Source organism: Drosophila grimshawi, unplaced genomic scaffold (genome assembly GCF_018153295.1).
Source record: "Drosophila grimshawi isolate 15287-2541.00 unplaced genomic scaffold, ASM1815329v1 contig_44, whole genome shotgun sequence".
NCBI lineage: Eukaryota > Metazoa > Arthropoda > Insecta > Diptera > Drosophilidae > Drosophila > Drosophila grimshawi.
Window position 1 is genome coordinate 3,075,981 of NW_025063240.1, and position 23,190 is coordinate 3,099,170.

Below are 23,190 nucleotides of genomic sequence, written 5' to 3' on the forward strand. Positions count from 1 at the left end.
AAAAATCATTGGAATTTTTTCGAAAACCTTCAATTCGTTTTGTGACCACCTTTATTATTCAGCTATTCAACAGCGTAGTATTTGAATGTGTATTAAAAAATTATAATTATTAAATAAACAAAGCAAAAGTGAAAGAAACATATTTAGAACAAACAAACAACAACAAAAAATTAATTCTCAAGTGAGCAAACAACAAATAAACAACAAAGCACATTTTTTGGATTAAGTGCTCAAAAAAGTTCCTGTTGCAACAAAACAAAACAAATAAACAACATAAATAACAAACAACAACAACAACAAACTTCAGCAGCAACAACAGCAACTTGGATTACTACAACAGCAGTATTATAACACAAACACCAACAACAACAACACCAACAACAAACAACTAGCACAAATTATTTCAACAAGTGAACAAAACAAAAAGAAAATCAAATCAAAATTTGTTCAAATAATCAACAAGTGCAAAAATCGAAAAAAATTTCAAGAAAATTTTGCTAGTAACCAAAAAAAGAAAAAATAAAACAAAAACAACTTGTGCAAAAAATCATAAACAAAAGATAAAACAAGAAAACAGACCCAACTGAAATGTGAAAGCGTAACAAACAAATTACAAATAAACAAACAACAAAACCAACAACAAATTAAAGTTAAAAACAAAAACAAAAACAAAAGGCAAAAGTGAAAGAAGAAAACAAAAGTGCACAAAACAAAGTTGAAATAAACTTTGCCAAAATGTCGCTGAACCTTTGACAACAACAACAACAACAAGTAAAAACATTTCAAGAGTGAATAAAAATAACAACAACAACAAAAGCACACCGCGGACAGTGTGTTTGGATGCCCATGTATTTGTTGATGCCATGCAATTGATTGTTGACAAAATTCCCATGTATTCCAAGCAAACAACGAAGCGCAATTCCAAAAAGTAAGTTTCCAAACAAAAAATAAAAAAATTTATCAGTTAAAAACAAAATACAAACCAGGTGTTAAACTAAAAAAAAGATTTTGTTAGCAAGTGAAAAGTGAATGCAGAAAAAAGAACAAGAGCAATAAATACAACAACAATAAAATTATTAAGGCGGCAACAACAACAATAATAATAATAATAATTACAACAACAAAGTAAAAACGGTAAAGCAAAAACTGCTGTTCTGCTTTTAGTTAGTGCTTCTTCATCTTCTGCCACTTCGCGCACCTGTCCCTAAAAACAGAAGCAGCAACAAAAACAACAACAACAGTTACAGCAACCACAACAGCAGCAACAACAGCGATAAGCAGGAGCCGAACAACAACAACAACAACAATTCGCACAATAAAGCAAAACTTAGGTAAAATATCTAAAAATAAATTCCATTTAAAACAACAAAAATAAAAATAAAAAGAAAAAGAAAAAAGAAATACTTGAGCAAAGATAAAAATAACTTGACGCGAGCATTTTTCACTTTACTTTTTAATTGTTCGTCAATAAATTTTGCTAAAAATACATTTAAATAAATTATATATACAGAAATGTAGTGCATAAATATAATTGCTCAAAAAAGAAATCAAAAAATATAAAATATATATACATTTTTTTTTCACATAGAGAATCGAATTTAATTGTTGTGCTTTGAAAGGAATGTGCTTTTGTTTTTAGATATTTTATGTAAATTTTGTGTGTATAACTTATGCTTTGTTTGTTGTAGTGAAAATAATAATAACATAATCAACTGATCAACTGATTATCCATATAACAATTGTCATATTTGTAAATATATATTCAAATTTCATTTGCCTACAAAACAAAAACAAACTTGCCAAAAACATATTCCACACACAGACACACACACACATACACTCTCAACTACAAATCAGCTGTGACAGCCGTTATACGTATCTCTTCTTCCTCGTCTGAACTCCTCACTTCAATGCTGCATTTCATGCTCAGCCTCTCTCTCTCTATTGCTCTCAGGCTCACGCACAGCTGACCCATAATTGACTCAAATACACACACAGACACACACACACACAATCACTCACCTCAACTCGCACGTAAGCCAAAGAGCATATCCACTCTCTCTCTCCCTCTCTTTCTCTCTCTTGCTCGCTCTCACTCTGGCCTTAGAAAACATTTGCCGTTGAGTTCACAAATTTGTTTTGCGACTTTGCCCGCAGCTACGACCTACTGCTGTTGCTTTGTTGTTGCTGGTGTTATTGTTGTTGCTGTTGTTGTTTTCATGTCGTTCATGTTCTTGGAGTTTTCCATTGAACTATTTTCGTCGAAAGAAAAGGCGCACAAGCGATGCCAAAAGAAAATGTTCCCAAGACGCAGCCGATCCGCTTCTCTGCCTTTTCCTCTGCCTGCCTTCCTTCTGCTTTCTGCCTGCCCTTTTCAGTCGATAGCAACAACAACAACAACAACATCAGTTCGTCAGTTCGACAATGTTTTCGCCCAATTTCTGTTTTTTTTTTTGTGTTCGAACGCGAGTAAAGGGGGAGAGCGCAATGTTCAAATAGAGAAGAAAAAAGGTCATTCGACGAAACCAAAAAACCGAACGAAGCATTACAAACTCGTCTCATCTGGGTTTGGGTCTGTTGTTGTTGTTGCTGCTGTTGCTGTTTCTTTTGCCTACCTACGCCTTTCTCTGCGTCTCCGTTTGCAGTTTTTCTCACATGCCACGCATTTTTATACAACAACAATGAAACCGAACACTAAACTACAAATAGAGTTTCTACAGTTTTTCGTCGCTTCGCTTGCTGTAATTCATCATCTTCCAGTTAAAATGCTAGCGCAAATGCCTTGGGAACAGGTATAAACCCTAATCCATTTGTAGCTCTGACACAGGTAACCTAACCCAAAAACCAAGATCTTAAAATCTGAAATGAAAATGGCAGCAGAGCAACACAAAATCATCGCAATTGTCGACATTTCTGTGTGGAATGCACTGGAAATTTCATGGGGATTTTGGGAAAATGCTTGTGGGCAATATCTCAGAAAACTCCCCTAAATACCTAATATTCAAACTAAACTCAGTACAGTGATCACTCATAAAAGCGTACATTCAGAAATTTAAGCTACACTTAAACGAATCCGATAACTCCTTCAGCCAGAGAGGACAGTCAGAAATAAGAATCGAAATATGGCTCACAACACACCTTTAGATAAATGAGGAATATCTTCTGTTTATAAACACTACTAAACATAGAATCCTTGGTGTCTCTAAATATGCAAAATGGAATATAACTGTGGAAACTCTACACACAAATCATTAAAAATTACCTTTAAGTTCAGAGTTAAGCACCAACTTTAGCACTTTTCCACTTAAAGAAAAGCCTAAGGCTTGACAAAATATCTACCAACAATTAACACCCTGTTAATGCCACACACACCCCCTGATAAGCTAAAAACCAAAAAAAAAAAAAAAAACCAAAACAAAAAAAATGTTGTATAAGAATAAATACAGAAAACTATGCGACACACATCAATCAACCACCAAGGCAACCAAATCATAACCCATCACACACAAAGCAACCCACAAGCAACCACCCGAAAGGAGCGACAGGACGAAAGGACGACAGGACGACAAACGTTGACGTTCCTTTTGCCTCCCAGGCGACTTCCTGTTCTCTGCTGCCTTTGGCAATTTTCACACGGGAAATAAAAATGCGATACAATGAGCGAATGGCTGAAAAACAAAACCTAAACGCGGAAAACCATTTGCAAATCGCAAAAAAAATTTTATATATACCTCTATATATAAACAACAAGGCGAACAACCCCCCCGGGATGAACGATAGCGCACAGAGAGAGGGTGAAGGGAGAGAGAGGGCAATGCTAGACTAAAGATCTTTCGCTCTCTCTGTGGCACTCTCCCGCTCTCTCTCCCTCTCTCTCTTCGCTTCGCTCATTAACCCCAAGAGAAACAAACATTTGGCGCGTTTATTGCTATATCGAGTCCACATGCACTTTAATAAGTGCGGCCGAATATTAATAAACCCATCAGTGTTGTTACGGGGGCTGATCCGAGCAACCCTCAACTCATTAAAAAAAAACACACACACACGGAGAGAGAGAGAGAGACAGACATATAGAGACACACTCGAGGCCATGACAATAGTTACACGTGTAAATTGAACCACCCCGTTTGTGTGCGAGAAACCCCTAAAGACTGAAGGTCAAACAAGCAACGCTTGTCTGGCATATCTAATTGCGATTGCAATTTGGATTTGATTAGGCATTAATGGGTTAAGAGCTGACTTTTGACTCGTCGAGATGTGCATTTCGCTTCGTTTCATTTCATTTTGTGGTCGGTGTTATCGTGTTTTACCTATACATAGATTTGTCCTCAAAACACCTTGAAGAAGTCACATGATAAAACAAAAAACCAACCGCCCAAAAAGAAAAAACAACAAAAACAACAAAAACAAAAACAAAAAAAAAATAAAACACGAAACCTCATTTAACGACCCAATTAAAAGCAACCAGCACTGATATCAGCCCCAGTCGCAGTCGCAGTCGCAGTCGCAGCCCACAGCGAGTCCAACCAAAAACCGAGCAAACAACGCTGAAACAAGCACCCAACCAACCAACCAACACAAATACAAACACATTCGCATAGAGATACATATAGTAAAATATATGCTTAAAACGGAAAAACAGCAAAACAGAAACTGAAATAGTAACTGAAACCAAATTTTCAACTTGTCAGCCATACTGATAGATAGCACTCCCAGTTCCAGTTCCACATCTACTCAAGCGACGATATCGCACAACACACACACACACGCACACACACACACACGCACACACACGCACACACACGCACACACACCACACATGCCACACACACCACACATAACACAAATCAAAGGTAACCAACTCTTATCAACAACAACAGCTACTAGAATAGCAAGAAGAATTACAATAACAACCACAAATTATAGAACAAAGCGTTTTGTTTTTATACCCTGTATTTAAAATGTTATCTTCCAGCAAACGTAGTCCAAAAATCTTTTAGATTTATTTATGTGCAAAAAAGAAACAATCGTCATGAAATTGAAATTCGGGTTTCATTTAGCTAGATATGTTTTCTTAATGCATTTTTTATAACTTGATAAATATTGATTGTCATGACATTTCCAGGAATTATGTCTTTAAATGAATTTGTTTTTTAATAGCTTTGTTTTTTTATTTGTTCATATTTTTATATTTTTTTTTTATGTTTTACGATAAAATCAACAATTATAACATAATATACAAAAAACGATTATGGATTAAAAAAAAATAAACAAAAAAATTATAAAAAAATAATAATAAAAATATATCATGTTAGGCGGGGTTATAAACTTTTGTTTTTTGAGCGCTGACTTCACAATAATCGGGCAAAGAATGTAGCAGGTATTGCAGAGACTGATGGCCATCAAAAGCAGAGGGTATCTTAAAGTCAAGTATACTTTTTTATAAAAAATGCTTACTTGTTTTCCGTTAATATTGACAGAGACAAAGACTAGATCGTTGCGTGTGCAGGAAAACATACATAAATATGTATATATATATAGTTTAGATCGCGAGAATGGAAATTTTTATTGCACATCCCACTGAACAGCCACCCACCAACCCACCCTCCCACACGCTGACCTTGTCTGCATTGAATGGAAAGCATATTCGAATTGTGAATATTTGTCTGCTGCTGAGGTATGCAGAAATCGGTCAGTTATCGCCACGCTTATCGCTGACTTTCCAGCCATACCTTCAATACCAACAAATCGATCTGACGAATATACACACAAAAATGGCCCGTTCTGCAATATATGAAATGTGTGTCTGTATTTGTTTCTGCGATTGGCATCGAATAGCTTTGGAGATTGTCAACGGTTTTTGTGAATGGAACTCGTGGCACGGAATGGAATTGGCTCTGTACTCGTATATATGTAGTATATGTAGTATAAGTATAGCAAAAGTATTTATTGCTGGCGATTACATTATGAAATGAGTGCAAATCGGAATTTTGATTTACTGGCCGTAAAGTGAATGAAAAGTGCGCAAGAATTGTGAGCCGTGTACAAAATTGAATAATTGAATGTACATACGTTATTTATAGGTTGAAATTCTATTAAATAATCTGAAATGCTTGCGAAACGATTATTTGAAAATGAATTTGTTTTGTTTTAAGATGTGGTTGTATTTAAAATTCAATTAAAATATTATCCAAAGAAGCGATCATTAGGAAAATGTTAATTAGGTGGAGCTTATATTTGAAATTTAATTAAAAAATTGAAGAAAGCTACGATCATTGGGGAAATTTGCGCAAAATGGGAGTTTTTTTTATTATAAATAAGATATTAGAAAACAGTATTAGAAAATATTGTTAAAGATGCAATATTTAAAATTAAATAAAAATATAAAAACAGACACACTAATTGGGAACAATTTGTAAGTTAGAGTTTGCATTTAAAATAGAATTATAATATTAAAGAGTTGTCCATAGAAATCTTACAGTCATGCAAAGATATTATATCTAAAAATGTTAAAAATATATTTGTGAATTAAAATTGAAAATAAATGGATTAAATGATTTGTATATCTGAGTAATCAGCCAAAGCTAATAATAAATTAATTATAATTGAAAATATGTGAGGCGAGTTGAAGCATTTTATATAAGCTGATATCTTCAATACTTACAGCTACAAATTATAATATTTTTAACTATAATTAAAAGTAGACATTATAAATAGCTTAAAGTCAGCCAGTCAGCTTAGTAGTTTTCCAACACTAGCGCCTCTCTTTGCGCTTCTCAGAGGCATTATTCATATCTAAAATTTTGCTACTCATGTTTTTTGTTATCAGTTTTTGCTGTACGAAAACAGAAATTTCCTCATGCCACAGTTTGTTGTCTGCCGTTGTTGCTGCCGCTTCTTTAACTATTTTGTGGTTATGCTGAAAGATTTCGAGGTTTTTTTGAATATGGCACTATTTTTGAGTCTTAGCCTTTTTTGTTTGTTTTATTTTTTTTTTATTTTTAAACAAACTGTTGAACAATTTTTGGGCTTGTTTTGTTGCAGTATTGGATTGTTGTTGTTCTTGTTGCTTAGCTGTACTTCAGTAGACATTTTTGTTGCTTCAAACTGGTTTTCAAGTACGACGCTGACGTCGACAGTGGCAGCAACAGCAGCAGCAGCGACAGCGGCACCAGCGTCGCTGTCATCGTCGTCATCGACGTCAACGTCGATTTATGCGTTGAGATTTTTCGTCGTTTTATTTTTGCGCTGTTGCAATTTGCGCTTTGTTTTATTTTCAAATGTGATTTATGTATATTGTTTATGTGCGTTTGTTTGTTTATTTGTTGTTGCTCTTGTGTGCAAAATACTTGAGCAAAATTATTGCAGCTTCTTTTTGTTGTTGTTGTTATTGTTGTTGTTGTTGTTCTCGCTGACAGCCAGCCTTCGATTTATTTTTAATGTTTATGTGTCTCTAATTGTTTATGATTTTTGCGCCATTGGCTTTTGTTCGACTTCGACTACAACTTCAAAACTCGCCTGTTTCTCTCTTCTTCGGCTCTTTGTCGATTTCAACCTACGATTGCATTTAATTGGCGATTAGATAATAAAAAAAAAGCCAAACAAAAATACTCTGCAGATGACGTTGACATATTATCCAATTCGCATAGAACTTTTCGTCAACGACAAGGTAATATACACTATTCACCTGCTCTTCAACAACAACAGCAACAACAACAACAACAGCAACATCAACATCAACTGCGAGCTTCCATAAATTTTGCTTGAGCAAAACTGACAGATAAGATAGTCAGGCAGCGTTTCAACTGGAAACTAAAACAAAAAATAAATAAAAACAAAAACAAAAACTAAAATGTTTACGGCTAAGTAAGGTGCGCAAAACTGTCGCTGATTGATAGTTGCTCGCGGGGGCAGGCGGGGCAGTGTCTACGAAGGGGTGCTGGGGGAACCTGGAATTGTTGATTAGCGCGTGTTACATGCAGGCGACGCTCTTTTAATGACCTTTGCTGAGCGCACTCCAATTTTGTCGTGCAGTTTGCAACGTTTTATCTCCGCTTGATCGGTTCTACTCAAACTTTTTTCATTCTTTTGCAGCAAACGAAATTTTTGGACTTACCAAACTTGTTTGCTAATCTGTTTTTGTTTACCCAGTTATCCAAGCCAAAGTGCGTATGCGTATTTTGCTCCAAACATTTATAGATTTCTTGGGAAATCTTCCATCAGCTAGGGTATCTTTTCTTCGGCTTGCCTACGGCAGCCGTTCTTTCTTTTTATTTTTTATCGCTGCACGAGCGGCAGCAGCAGCGACAGCGACAGCCATCAAAGCCATTTTGGGTTACATCACAAGGACAGCAGCACCAACAACAACGAATAACGAACAACTACAACAACAACATCCATATCAAAAGAAGAACAACAACAACAAATGCTTATAAAAAAGTGGTCGAAATAATCTATTGCAAATGCAATTGTATTATTTATGCGTTTGAACCCTTCAAATTGAAGCTTCTGTATATAAACACAAAATATATACAAATAAGTTGTGTGTAGAACAGTGGACATAGCCTAAGCTGAACCTTTCCTGTCCATAATTTTTGCAACACTAACTCTTTTTTGTAATAACTATCAACAGTTACGCAGAATAAATGATTTACTTATGATTTTTATCTAATTGCTAAAAAGAACAAAATTCTGCAAATTTCATTTATTTTATTTATAAAGATTTGTTTTTTTTTGACTACCAGCGAAAACTGTTATGTGGCCCGCGAAGTATGCAACAATATTTGAAATTCATTTAAACAAATATTTATATATTTGTTTTCTAATTATAGAATGTTGATATACACAGATTTATATTAGTAATCAATCTGTTACCAAAAGCAAACCAATTTATAAACTATAATTAAAAATTACAATAGTAAATACTATTAATGTTGAAGCATAATAATAATAATAGCAAATACTGTTTTATATTTTGTATAAACTTTTTTTATTTATTTGATGCAGGCGACTTTACTTTACTTTATTGCGTTGCTTCAAAGAATGAATAACATTTGTTCATTACACCTATTTCAACTATTATTATTCGGACAGCTTATTTTGCATTAGTTATGCTACTTTAATTACTGATTTTCAGCAATGCTTGCTTGTGCTAAAAAAAAAGTTCGCAATTTTGAAATTTATTTAAGCTATTTTGGCTGATTTTTGCACAAGTTTTGCGTGCACTTCTATTATGTTGACAGCTCTGATATTTAAATGCAGATGCATCAATTGGATACTTAAACATGCTAATTAATGCACACACTTTCAAATACACACATTCACTCACACTCGCACAGTCAATTGCTATACAGCTCATATTACGTATACGCAGCGCTCAACAGCAAAACGTTTAGTTATTGCCCGCTGCTGTTATTGTCGTTGTTGTTGTTGTGGGCATTGTTTGAGTTCTTATTGTTGTTGTTGTTGTTGTTGTTCTCACTGTTTGCAGTTACAGGTGGTGAAAATGCGGTGTTGCCAGCAGCTGGGCAAACCATTCAGCAAAATATTCCCCATACCACATGTGGTGCAGAGGCGGAGCACGCAGACAAGCCAACACATACTTGTATGTCCCTCTGCACCTCTGCCTACTACTCACACACACACACACACACACACACACTCAGTCACTCACACACACGCAGACCCACCGCAAACCGGCAAAATATTTATAAAAATGAATTTAAAATCGACAGGAAAACTGCAACAATGAGAAATTTTAGAACCCATATTTTACACAACGTGCGATTGCTCGAGCGGCAGAAGGGTAGTGCGGCAAAGCAGCTGGGGTTTGGTTTATGCCACACACACACACACACACACACATACATAAATATGTTTTGGTCTACCTTTCGGTTGTTGCATTATTTGCATTGGATTTTTAATCAAAATTGTACGCCTTTTTCACATTTTCCCCCATTTTTGGCATTTGTATTTTTCGCTTTTGCAGTTCGATTTTTATTTTTGGTTGCCAGTCGGCCGACAAATGTTACACTACCCCCCTACCCCCTACTCCTTACCCTTCTGCCCCACCCCTCACTTCCCCATATGGGCTTCTATTTGTATTTGTATTTGTATTTATTTTGCTTTGTTGAGGGTTGCTGCCGCAGTCGCAGTGTCTGTCTCAGCCTCTGCCTCTGCCTCTGCCTCTACATCTGCTATTGCCACTGTCGGTTGCGGTGGTTGTTGCGAGTCTATTATGCTGATTTATTTTTATTTTTATTGCAATTTATGATGAACCGCTGTTGTGTATTGTATATGCTTGTGTGTGTGTGTGTGTGTGTGTGCATGCCTCTCGAGTCGAGTCCATTGGCAAATAAATCACAAGACGATATTTATGCCTTAGTCGAGTAACTTTAAACGAATATTCCACGCAGCGGGCGATTGGGCGCCAAGTAATTCATTCAAAACGCAGCCATAAAAGGCAGCAGAAAATATAAGAGAGACACAGACACAGAAAGAAAGAGACAGAGAGAGAGAGGCAGAGAAAGTGTACGTGTGTATGTGAGTTAGTCCTGGAACTTGAGGCGCCATCAAGTTTTTATGGCTCGCCACATGCCCCAAACATGAAGAAGCATAAAAAAAATAGGAAAATCTTAAAGTGCTGCATACCTGCAGGCGCTGCAAGGAAATGCAAAAAGAATAGGAACTTGCCACAAGCTGCCAAGGCAACGGAAAGCAATTCACAACAATGCAACGCCCGCAATGACATGCAAAATTGCTAAATTCTTAGAGCAGCCATAAAAAAAAAAAAAATTAGAAATCCTCGAAAAACAAAATGCAAGTAAGAATAAACTGGTCGACTAGAAGATACCCAGCGTTTAAACATATTGCGTCGATTTAAATACTCAAATGTTCAAAGCATTATTTATTTATTTAATGTGCACCAAATGCAGACCAAAAACTTTAAAAGATTAAAATGAAAAATAAACAATAAATAAATAAATAAATTATATAATTTATGAGGACAGACAAATATGGCAGCTGATCAAGAATATATATGTATATATCTGAGGTTGGCTGTTACATACTTTTGCACAACTTCATTATACCCCGTCTACGCATTTTCAATGGGTTTTCAGGGTATAACGAGCAAAAATTCAGGCGCAGCAATTTACAACAAATGCAATTGCATAAGGGAAAGGCAGAGGAGGGAGCAGAGTTTGGCAGAGGATTTGTGGTATGCGATGTGATGCGGTTCGGTTCGGTTCAGCATTAAACACCCTTGAAAATAACTGTCAAACGCATTTTGAGAGGGTATCGAAATCAGCAGCAGCAGCAGCAGCAGCAGAAGCAGCAGCAGCAGCAGTACAATGGTTTCAAGCAGGGGTTGGGTGTTGGGGGAATGGTTTGGTTATTGGCTATTGGTTCTGAAATGTGAAATTGAAACGACACCTTCCCTAACACGCTCTCTTTCTCTCTCTCTCTCTCTCTCTCTCTCTCTCTAACTCTCTGTGTCTCTCTCTCTAACTCTCTTTGTCGCCTGTCGCTCAATATTTCGTATATTATTGTTTTTACACCAAATACTGGACACAGCTCTACGTGTGTGTGTGTGTGAGTGAGTGAGTGTGTGTGTGTGTGAGTGTGTGTGAGAGTGTGTGTGTGTTTGTGTGCGGCTTGCTGTCGCCTTCTGTTTTTGGCACACAGTTGTCCTGCAGTCCGTTGGCATTCGGCTGATGTTCCAGTGTCTGCCTGTTTGTCGCTTGTAGCCTTGTTGCCTTGTTGCCTGTCATGTTCCAGCGTGAATCGATCGAATATTACTCAGACGTCGAAAACAAGAACAACAAGAACAACAACAACTAAACAGGCACAAAATATGATATAGCTGCCGGTCTATTGGGGTCTATTGGTTATCAAAACTCAGGTTTCGTTTTGTTTCACGCACGTGTCTGGCAATTTTTTGTATCTGTCTTTGTTTTAGTTGTATTTCGCTTTGCACGCGCCGGCAAATGTCGCCTATAAAAGCACACACGACATCAACAATAAAAACCATAAGATAAAAAACAAAAACAAAAAAATGAAAAAAACTGGCAAGACAAAAGTTTTGCACTTATTTTTTATATGCATATTTGTTTTTTCTCTTCCGCCAGCAGTTTTTAGCTGCATTTTTTGCCGTAGACATTGCCAATCATAAACTCACCAGCCAGACACAATATACGTCAATATGTATATATATATATATATATATATATATTTGTTTGTATTTGTTGTGCAATATTGTGTTAGCCCCAACCACGCCTCAGCCTAGTAATTCATCTAAGCCCCCAACCCTGGAAAAGAGCGCACATAAAAAACGCATATTTCATTTCAGCTGCTGACATAATCAACCCTCCTCTGCTCAGACAAAACAAATCAAAATAAAAACACAAAAGACAACAAAATTGAATTCGAATTTAATATTTCAAAACTCACTCAGCGTAAAAAAAAAGTCAAATTCCAAAATAGTCCAAAAATCAGCGCATCTTGAAAAAAATACACGCAAAGTTTTAGCGCTTTATTTGTACAACCTCACCTGCCCCCTCCTCCCCCTCCCCATGTTCCCTCGTACCCCTTTTGATACCCATCAGAAACAACACGGAAATCATTCGACAGAAAAAAAAAAAAAAACAATTTTTTACGAGCGCCGCAAATTGAAGTGTGCGCAAATTTACAATTATAGACTGAGGGAGAGCGGGAGGGGTGCCATGTGACAAGGGGCGGGGGTTAGGGGATCGGATCATGCACTGATTTTCCATCTGTTTGCTGTCTGAATAGAATTTGCGCCTATTTTGTTGCTGTTGTTGCTGTTGTTGTTGTTGTTGTTTTTAGGTGTCTATTTTGGTTATTTTTCGCGATCTTTATTATCTAATCAATAAAGAAATTTATATCTAATCAAAGTACAACCCACAAAAACAAAGCGCTACAACAAATGCCAACGGCGTCATCAGCTCAACACACACACACACACAAATATACACACACACACACACACACATATATATACATTGACTCGCTGTCTCTGTCGCTCTCATTAGCTGTCATGTAATGCAAATTGTAAGTCACATAATGAGGCAGAACGTAACGTTAACGTAACGTCAACTTGACGAACGTATGTTTTTAGGTTATGCCCCGCCCACCTCCCCGCCCAGTGCCCTCTGTCAGTCATCTTTAACAGCTATCTGTACTAAGCACGTTGAGCAATTTGTTGTTGTTGTTGCTTGCTGTTTTTTTTTTTTTACACCTTGCACTCTCTTGCGCTCTACATAACACTGTCGATCGCGCGCGCTCTCTCTCTCTCTCTGTCTTTCTCTCTCTCTCCCTCTCTCTCTGTCTCTCTCTGTCTCTGTCTCTCTTTCCATAGCTGTTTTTTCTCATACAGTATCTGGCTGTGAAGGTTATGTTGTTTATAAGGCAGCAAGCCAACACATTAACAGGAAGTTGCTCATAACGGTAACTAAGTAGATACATGCACACACACACACAGACACACATAGATACTAATAATAAGCAGCCGCTCAATAACATTGCATGATGTTTTAGGAAGTTGTACAACAAAGATAGGCACATTTTTCAACGGTTGTTTTTTTTTTAAATACTCTTATCAAATTTACCTGGAAACACAGAATTCCTTCGAATCTCGTTAAATTCTAATAATTAAAGATGGTAAATTTCTTGAAATCTAGCATGACTAAATAGTAATATTATAATACTATAGTTAAACATTTCATTGTTTCATTGGAATTTCCCTGGTAGCATCTTCACTCTTATCTCGCCTGTTTTTTTGCTTATCACAGCAAATCTTCTAAGTTTGCTTATTAGGTGCAAAAGAACTTTCCGCAAAGCGAACCGTGTCAAATAGTTTCATAAATAATCAAGCAATGTTGATTTTCTAGCTCAATAAAAACAACAAAAAAACCGGTTCAATTTGCTGCTGATGAACCCAACTGCCAAATCCAATCGACTTCTTCTGGCTTGTGCTAGAGTCAAAGTAGTTTCTTTCCTCTCTCTTTTCAAACTGTTGTTGTTGTGTGCTCAGCCTTGAAGCATGGCACACAAAAGTGCCCCCCTCCCCCCCACCTGCTGATTATCAATCCTGTCCAGTTGCAGCTGACCTCCTGACCCGCATTTAAAGCGCCACTTTCCGCCTGTTCTTCACCCGTCGATTAGCTGAACGCAATGTTAATTTATCGTCACAGCTACGTTTGCTACAATCACAGGTTCACTCGAATACCTAAGCTCCCACTCCAACGCCAATCCCCCCCCGCCCCCGCCGCCCCACTGCCACACCCCAAACCACCCTGCTGCCGGCAAGCAGCAAGCAGCGGTCGTCATGCGATTATCAACCAATCGCTTAGTGTGCTATTTATTTACATTTGCCATTTTGTTGTTGCTATTGCTGTTGTTGCTGTTGCTGTTGTTGCTGGTGTTGGTGTTGTGTGTTCTTTTTGTTGTATTTGCTATTTGCTTTTGTTGTGCGGCGCGGTTTTTTTTTTTTTTTTTTTTTTTTTGTAGATGCGCAATTATTGTGAGCGTGTTACTTTATATTTCTGTATTGTTTTCTCTTTTATTTATTTGTATTTGTATTTTTTTTTTTGTATTTTGTACTTTTCCAATTCGCATTGCGTTTTGCGTTTTGTGTTTTGTGTTTGTGTTCTCATTGGCTAGCAAATATGCTTAATTATTTTTACCTTAAAAGTCGCTCCATCAAAACGCGAATGTGAAAACAATTTAAATGGAACTTTGACGAGACGACGAACGAACAGATAACTAAAGCGGCGCGGAGTAGCAAGTGGGCAGGCTGGTGAGGGTGAGGGCGGTGGTTGTATGAGCTGCTCGAGCCCTGAGCCCATTTGACATTTTAGGCATTTAAATGTCAAACGCAGAAGAAGAAGACGCAGAAGAAGACGCAGAAGAAGCGCAATTGTGCGACAAGTGACACAAAACAAAATGCAATTCAAATAAACTAACAACAGCAGCAGCAGAGCAGCATGACAATGATGAAATGTGCATGCGATGATCATCATCATTGTCGTGATCATGATCATGTTGTTGTACTTAATAATGGCGAGAGCATCGTGAGCATACAGCTGACATCATCGATGAGACACACAACACACAGCACAGCACACAGCAGACAACAAACAAAACAAAATTAAACTGTGCCCATTATAATCGACTTGACAATTGCAAAACGTATGGGAAAGATTATCCAAAAGAAACATCAAGTACAGTTGCACACACACACACACACACATATATATGTATATTTATATATATATATTTTCAAAGTAGAACACAGTAAAACTGACTCACACAAGTGCAAAATAAAATACATATCTTTGTATTTATTTATAAAATTCTACAGAATTATTATGCTGTGTTTATATAAATATATTTTAAACTCATGTTTTATATTCCTTGTAACGAATAAATATCTCATTTTATATATATATATATAAATATAAAGTATTTAAATGCCAAATTAGGCTTATAACATAAACAACAACATTAAGAAAAAAAAAACCCTTCTAAGTGCTTCCAATCCCCACTTATTTTAATCCATTCAGCAGCATTTTTATGGCCTAAATCAACCACCTGTTGACTGCTTATTTTGTTAATTTTTATTTTTGCCTTGCCACTCTTGCCTTTGCCGCCTTTGTCACATTATTTTTGGCTTTAAGTCTTCAAATTGAAATAAACTTGTCTTGTGAAAGCATTTGAAAAATAAAAACTTTCGCGTTTATTTGAAAAAAGTACGTTGATCATTGATAATTATCCTGATTAGCAGGAACTGTTTTGCTTGGAATGATTGGAACTAATTATTTCTATGATGTTTGCTGTGATTATTGCAGAAAAAATGATGAAATGAACCAGCAGGCGGGCTCCTCAAGGGCGCCAGCCACAGGGGGCCAAATCTCACCGCCAGGTGGCAGCACCATCATCAACAATAACAACAGCAGCAGCAACAGCAACAGCGTCTCCGACGCACAGCAGCACCAGCAGCAACAGCAGCAGCAGCAACAACAACAACAACAGTACTACAATCAACAGCAGCAACAGCAATACCAGCAACAGCAACGCGAAAGTTTTTTGGCCTACCAGCAACAACACCAGCAACACCAGCAGCAGCAACATCAACATCAACAGCAGCAGCATCAGCAACATCAGCAACATCAACAACACCAACAACGCTCGGCGGGCGGCGGAGGCAACTTTATGCTAGCCAATGAGCTCGTCGGTGGCGACAGCCTGCGCAGTTTGAACAACACCTTCGGTCCCAATTCGGAGTTCACATCGCTGGGCGGCAGCAGCTCGGCCAGTTCCTTGGGTGCTTTGAGCAACGCCAGCAGCAACTCCGGCCAGGCACAAGGCGGCAGCAGCAGCAGCAACGTTAGCGGCGTCGGCGGCACTGGTTACCCTAATATGGTGGCAGCCAGCCAGCAGCAGCAACAACAGCAGCAGCAACACATGTCCAATATGGAAGCCATGGGTGGTTACAGTCAGGTAGGTGGAACGGCACAGCAGAGGAGCAGTTCCTTTAATCTCTTATTGTCTTCGACTGTTGCAGATGGGTGGTGGCATGCATCCGGTTGCCAATGGCGGTGGAATGATGGGCAACGGCAATGGCCAATACATGAACGGCGGCGGACAGGGCGGCTATAATGGCCAAGGTCAAGCCGGCATGGGCATGGCCGGCATGGGCTATGGCAATGCTGGCGCACAAAGGCATCATCAGGTGAGTAAATTGCGATGATGACTTCATGCAATGTGACTGGTGACTGCAGCTGCAACAGCACCAGCAACTGCTTATGGACAGCTGTTGGCATTTCGAAATTCATTTGAGTCCATAAACAGACTGTGTGTGTTTTTTTATGCCCACCTTTCCCCATTAACGTCGTATAAAACAGAACAGGCAATCGAAATTGAATTCCTCACAAATGACAAAAGCTAAAGGCAGCTTTTAATTGTATTAAAGCTTAAAGTTTGTTCACAGATCTTGCAGCAAATGGCAGCAGAAAAGGGAGCATTTAATGTGAATAACAACAATATGGAAATATTTTAAAACAAATACAATCGATTATATTTGTTGAACAAATCACAGCTTGAACATAATACAAAATACTGATTGATTGCTCTGTGAAAATTGAACATGATCTTTGTTTATGATCAGTTCCCAGTTGCTATAAAAAAGCGCACTTTAATAAGTTTCATAACAGACTCATGAAACCCTACGTATATATATATATATATATCTATATATCTATATATGTATATATGTATGTTGGCAAGGTCATTTGAGAATATGGCATTCATATTGCGCTGCTGCTGCTCACAAGGGGCATGTGGAGGGTGTAGGGGGCAGGGGGAAGCGAACCAATTACGAAAGATGTGACCACTTGACGAACGACAGGTAAATCAGCCGACGGATTTGATGTCTCAACTCGGCTGAGCACACGACTCTGCTTCGACTTCGGGTTCGGCTTCGGATCTGTTGTTGTTGTTGTTGGGCTCGGTTGGGTTTTGGGTTCTCGGATGTCGTCGCATGCTGAAGCGTTCTAGCTCCACTTGGCTGGCTGCTGCGCAGTTGGCGGCGAGCGGCTTTCAATGCGCATTCAATAACAAATTTAATTGTTTGCATGACGATGGGCAAAGTGCAGCTGCAGCAGCAACAGCAGCGCCTGTGAATACTGAACTGTTATACAAAGAGAGACAGATCGCCCGAGTGTGAGAGAGAGCGAGAGTGAGAGAGAGTTGAGAATGGGAAAGTGGGGGGAATGGAATTGGCTAATTACTGCCAAGCAGCGACATGGAAATAACAAAAGTGTTGGGCAATTAGCGTTCACACAACTCGAGGAGCACTTAAACAAAAACCAACAAGCAACCCACAAAAATATCACACATTTAATTGGAGTTGATTAAATATCAAATCCTGGGTTAGAAAAAGAATTTTTAATTTTTATTTTGTCATTTATATTGCAAATATTGATCAACCAATTGAAAAGTTATAATACAATAATATAATAATAATATTTATTTAAATTATATTTGAATTATTTGCAGATGACGCCAATGAACCAAATGCAGAGCATGTCGATGGGTCCTGGTGGGGGTATGCCCGGCATGCAGCAGCAGATGGGCGCCATGAATCCGATGGCCAAGATGCAGGGCATGGCCAATGGCGGCTATCCGCAACAGCATCCGCCGCAGCAGCAGCAGCGCCGCATGGCGCCCTATCCACATCCGCAGATGCACATGGCACAGAAGCGCGCCGGCGCTGGCGTTGGCGGCGGCCTCTATCCGAATCCTGCACAGCAGCAGCAGCAACAGCAACAGCAGCAGCCACCCCAAATGTACGGTGGCCAGCAGATGCATCCCGGTGCCGGTGGCGGTGCCGGCGTACCGCTGCCCATGCAAGCGGGTGCCGGCAATGGCTATGGACGTGCCGGTCCCATGGGTGGTGGGATTGGTGGTGCCGCTGGCGCCTACAGCCGTTTATCAGCCGGCAATGGCATGGGTCCCAACGGTGGACCGGTTATGGGGCCAGGCGGCGGTAATCCTCTGATGCCCATGGGTGGCGCTGGCATGGGACCCGGTCCCGGCTGCATGGGACAGCAGCGATTTGTGCCGCAAGGTGGCGGCGCTGGTGTCGGCTACGGCGCTGGCGCCGGCGTCCATCAGGCGCAATTCTATCCCGGCGGCAATGGCGGCGCCATGGGCGTGGCCGCTGGTCAAGGCGGCATGTGCCCGGCTGGACCGGGTGCCGTTGCCAGCACCGGCAATCCCTACCAGAATCAAGGGTAAGTTGCATTAACTCCTTCCTCGCAATACCGTTGCTTATTTTGCCTCAAACAGTTTCCAGCAAAACTATCAGCACAGTCCAGTTCCTGGCAATCCGACGCCGCCGCTGACGCCTGCCTGCAGCGTGCCCTATGTCAGCCCCAATCCGGACATCAAGCCGCCAATGGATAGCAGTAAGTGCCATAAAATTGATCATATTCAAATCATATTCTAATCACTTGCCTCACTTGCCTCACTTGCTACTTGCTACACAGGCGAAGAGATGAGACTGACATTCCCGGTGCGCGATGGCATCATATTGCCACCGTTTCGCCTGCTCCACAATCTCTCAGTGAGCAATCATGTGTTCCATCTGAAGCAGAATGTCTACAACACACTGATGTGCCGGTAAGTAGCCACTGCCACTTGGATGGAATGCTTTGTCAGTTTAGTAATTGAATTCGTAATTTGCGTTTACAGCACCGATCTGGAGTTGCAGCTGAAATGCTTCCATCAAGACGATCGCCAGATGAACACGAACTGGCCGCACACCGTCACCGTCTCCGCGAATGCCACGCCGCTCAACATCGAGCGCTCCGAGAAGAACAGCACAGCGCTGCGTCCACTTTATCTGAAGGCCGTCTGCCAGCCGGGACGCAATACGCTCCAGCTGACCGCCAGTTCCTGTTGTTGTGTAAGTCTCACATCGAACTCTGTCCAACTGAATAAGCTTCCTAAATCACATTATCCGCTTTTTGCAGTCGCATTTGTTTGTGCTGCAACTAGTCCATCGGCCATCGGTGCGCCAGGTGCTGCAGACGCTGCACAAGCGAAATCTGTTGCCGCTGGAGCACAGCGTGCAGAAGATCAAGCGCAACCTGAGCATGCCCAGCGTGGGTGCGGACGGTGTCTCGAATGGCGGCAGCCCGGATGCCGCACAACAATGCGCCAAGATCTCATTGAAGTGTCCCATCACGAAGAGTCGAATACGGTTGCCGGCACGTGGTCACGAGTGCAAGCACGTCCAGTGCTTCGATCTGGAGGCTTATCTGATGATCAACAGTGAGCGTGGCTCGTGGCGATGCCCTGAGTGTAGCAAGTCGGCCATCACAGACACCCTGGAGATCGATCAGTACATCTGGGCCATACTCAACACGCTGAGCACCTCCGATGTGGATGAGGTGATCATTGATTCGTCGGCCAATTGGCGCGCCTTGCAGCACAACGGTGGCATGCCGAATGCACCGCAAGCGGGCGCACCACCAGGCAATGTGGCGCCACCCAATGGCAGCGCCGCCACCGCCGGCAACAGCAGCGCCAGCAACAATAATAACAACAACAACAACAGCAGTAGCAGCAACAACAACAACAACAACAACAGCAGCAGTGTTGGCAGCGTGGGCTTGCCAGCTATCAAGCAGGAGCTGTGCGATGACATTGCCAAGGTCATGTCGCCCGGCTCCACGCAGCTGCCCACCTGGGACAACTCACAGGCGATGAGTCCATACAACATGCACGACATGAATTCCATTGCCAACGGCAACATGATGGGCAACAACAACGCCACCAACGGTGCCCAACTGTAAGTAATAATAATAATAAAAAGCACAAATGTTTTGCAGAGATTTGAATTAATTTAATACAGATTTCATTAGTTTTTGATAAGACATATTTTTTGAGTCGAGTCAAATATTTTGAGGTTGATTAACAGAACCTAATCCTCAAATTGTCTGCTTGTTTCTTTTTTTGCAGTGGCAATCGCAGCAGCTATGACAGCTTCAGTGGCAGCCACGGCGATGGCAACAGTTTGGCCAACAGCGATGGCGTCAACTCGCTGGATCAGCTCAATGCCATGGAGAAATCGCTAAGCGATCAGGTAAGCACAAATAATCCGAAATGCACAGTTCCAAAACTTGAACTAATCCTTGTCGGGTTACGTTTATAGATGCCACATACGCCGCACACTCCGGGCGCGGCCAGCCATCCAATGACGCCGGGTGGTCCACCCAGTGTCAGCTCGTCGCACAATGAGCCCATTAGCGGTGGCACGCCCAATGCCTCCAATAGTAACAACAACAACAACAGCACCGGACACAATTCACCACAGACGCCGGGCACGCCCAGTCGCAGCTTGGGCAGCAGCACCAGCATGTCCAACTCGGACAGCCAGCAGCAGCAGCAGCAACAGCAGTCACAGCAGGAGCAGCTGCTCAACTCCCTGATGAGCAGTCAGACGCAACTGAAGTTCGAAAACGATCTGAGTGCCGAGCTGCAGAATTTTGATCCCTCCGCCGCTGGCCTGGACAACAACGGGCACGATTTGAATGTAAGTTCGCTAATTGTCCTAATCACAGCCAATAAGCTAATCTCAATTTTGTGCTTACAGCTTTTGCAAGACATGGACCCAATGGAAATATTGTCGTACCTGGATCCGCAGCCGGATTTGAATACGCCACCGTCGAGTGGCAGCAGCAATAACAATGCCAGCGACGACTTGTTGGCCACGTTATTCGATTAAACGCGCCTGAGCTGGTAGCTGTGCATTATGGAGAGCATGTTTGAGAAATTCCTTAACAAAAATGATAACGAAAAACAAGAAATAAAATGGCCTAAACCATTATTGTATATAGTATTATTAATTTTAATGAATTGTGCACTATAGCGTACAGTCGCGTACTGCAAAAAAAAAAGAAAAATAAACATTTTCGTTTCCTCACACATACACACACACACTCACACACACACACACACACACAACACAACAAAAACAACAACAAGCAACACAAAATCGAAGCAGCAAATGCAAAATTTGAATTTGCAGTGTTGAAAAACAATGAAATGTGATTTAAAAATTAATTAATTAAATTAATTGGCATTTAATTTAAAGCAAAAAGAAAACATACATAAAAGAAAACAAATATGTAACAACAACAACCACAACAAAAACAACAAACAGTCATTATACCGTATAAATAATTCAGTTGAGAGCATCAAAAAATTCCTTCAATGAAATTTACGAATTTAAATGTGTAATTTTCGATGGCCCCCCACAAAAAAATTAAGTTTTTATTTTTAAATATAATTTTTGTCATTTATTGAAAAAATTGCATGTGGCCCAAAGCGTTCTTCAGACATTTGATTAACATTTTCTTATATGAAATATTTCTTGTTAATTGTACAAAGTATTAAAAAAGTAAAGAAAAAGAACAAAAACAAATAACAATTACAACAACAACGCAGTAAATGATTACAAGAAAAGAGAAAAAGAAAAATACAACAAGTAAAAGGGAAGCATGAGCAAAGAAAACAAAATCCCAACAATTTTATTACATTTATAAAATGAAAACATTTACATTTTAATTGTTGCATAATTTTAATTATTTTTTAATGCCTATAAAATAAATTGATTTAGCGCCGTAAACTAAACAAACAAACAAAACAAAACAAAACAAAAAACACAACAACAAACAAAAAATTAAAAAGCATAAGCGTAAAATATTAATTGTAAAATAAAAGAATTGTACTTGTAGTATTTTAAGCGCAAACAAACTATTAAAAATTTAAATCAAATTTAATTCTAGAACTTAAATAAAATAATATTAAATAAAATAAACTTGTATATATCGATATGTATGTTATATGCGGCAACAACAAACAACACACACAAACAAACAAAAAAACAAAACAAAAAAATTTATTAATACATATAAATAAAAAATACATATATAAAAAGAGTATTGCTTAAAAAAAAATAAACAATTTGGGTTTCTTTTCATTTCCATATGAGTTCATTAATTTGTAATTATTTTACTTGTATACCCTTGTTTTTTTTTCATATTTCAGTTCTTGCTTTCATTTCGTATGATGTGGTTAACATGGACCAATTTTTATATATATATATATCTATATATGTATAATATCCACACACCGAACGATTTTTGAGCAGCATAAAACCAAAAAAAAAGAGAGAGAAATTGAAGAAGAAAGCTATATGATAATTATTATAATTACACATATAGTGACTAATTGAAAACAAAACTAAAAACAAATTACAAAATAGCAAAATTTTTAAGCGAAATCAAATGCTTCACGAGCTGTTCAAGTCAAAAAAAAAAGAAAAAAAAAAACAACAAAAAAACAAAAAACAAAGCTTAAAACAATTAAACAATGCAAAATCTCGTCAATGTGGTAGTTAAATGAATCTCAACTCTTCTCAATGTTATATCAAACCATATGCTAAATTAAAAAAAATAAAAATATATATATATATATATATATATATACATATATATATAATGCTTGTCGTCGTACTCTTATTGAAAGAAAAACAACAAAAATCGAAAGAAGAAGAAAAGAAAAACAAAAAATCGTAGTGGTTTCATTGTAAAACAATAT

The 23,190-nt window shown here is 39.0% G+C and overlaps 1 protein-coding gene across 2 annotated transcripts; it reads left to right on the forward strand.

The window, feature by feature from the left end:
- Positions 1 to 688: 688 nt before the first annotated feature.
- LOC6557287 (zinc finger MIZ domain-containing protein 2) lies at positions 689 to 21,520 on the forward strand. Of its 2 annotated transcripts, none has more exons than XM_001985381.3 (11): positions 689 to 928; positions 15,870 to 16,521; positions 16,586 to 16,753; positions 18,079 to 18,815; positions 18,871 to 18,989; positions 19,071 to 19,203; positions 19,276 to 19,489; positions 19,557 to 20,377; positions 20,548 to 20,671; positions 20,741 to 21,121; positions 21,182 to 21,520. In XM_001985381.3, exons 1-11 carry the CDS (start codon positions 864 to 866, stop codon positions 21,311 to 21,313), a joined length of 3,546 nt encoding a protein of 1,181 aa, XP_001985417.2. In that variant the 5' UTR covers positions 689 to 863; the 3' UTR covers positions 21,314 to 21,520. The 2 variants fall into 2 exon arrangements, with proteins under 2 accessions (XP_001985417.2, XP_032593569.2); XM_032737678.2 differs by lacking the exon at positions 689 to 928 and adding an exon at positions 1,314 to 1,331.
- Positions 21,521 to 23,190: the final 1,670 nt, after the last annotated feature.

What these genes read in the sequence shown, in the direction of transcription:
- LOC6557287 (XM_001985381.3), top strand. Translation starts at nt 864, where the DNA reads ATGCAATTGATTGTTGACAAAATTCCCATGTATTCCAAGCAAACAACG. An exon ending in ACGAAGCGCAATTCCAAAAA is followed by an intron (nt 929 to 15,869) that starts GTAAGTTTCCAA and finishes TGATTATTGCAG; the next exon opens with AAAAAATGATGAAATGAACC. An exon ending in AGAAATCGCTAAGCGATCAG is followed by an intron (nt 20,672 to 20,740) that starts GTAAGCACAAAT and finishes TTACGTTTATAG; the next exon opens with ATGCCACATACGCCGCACAC.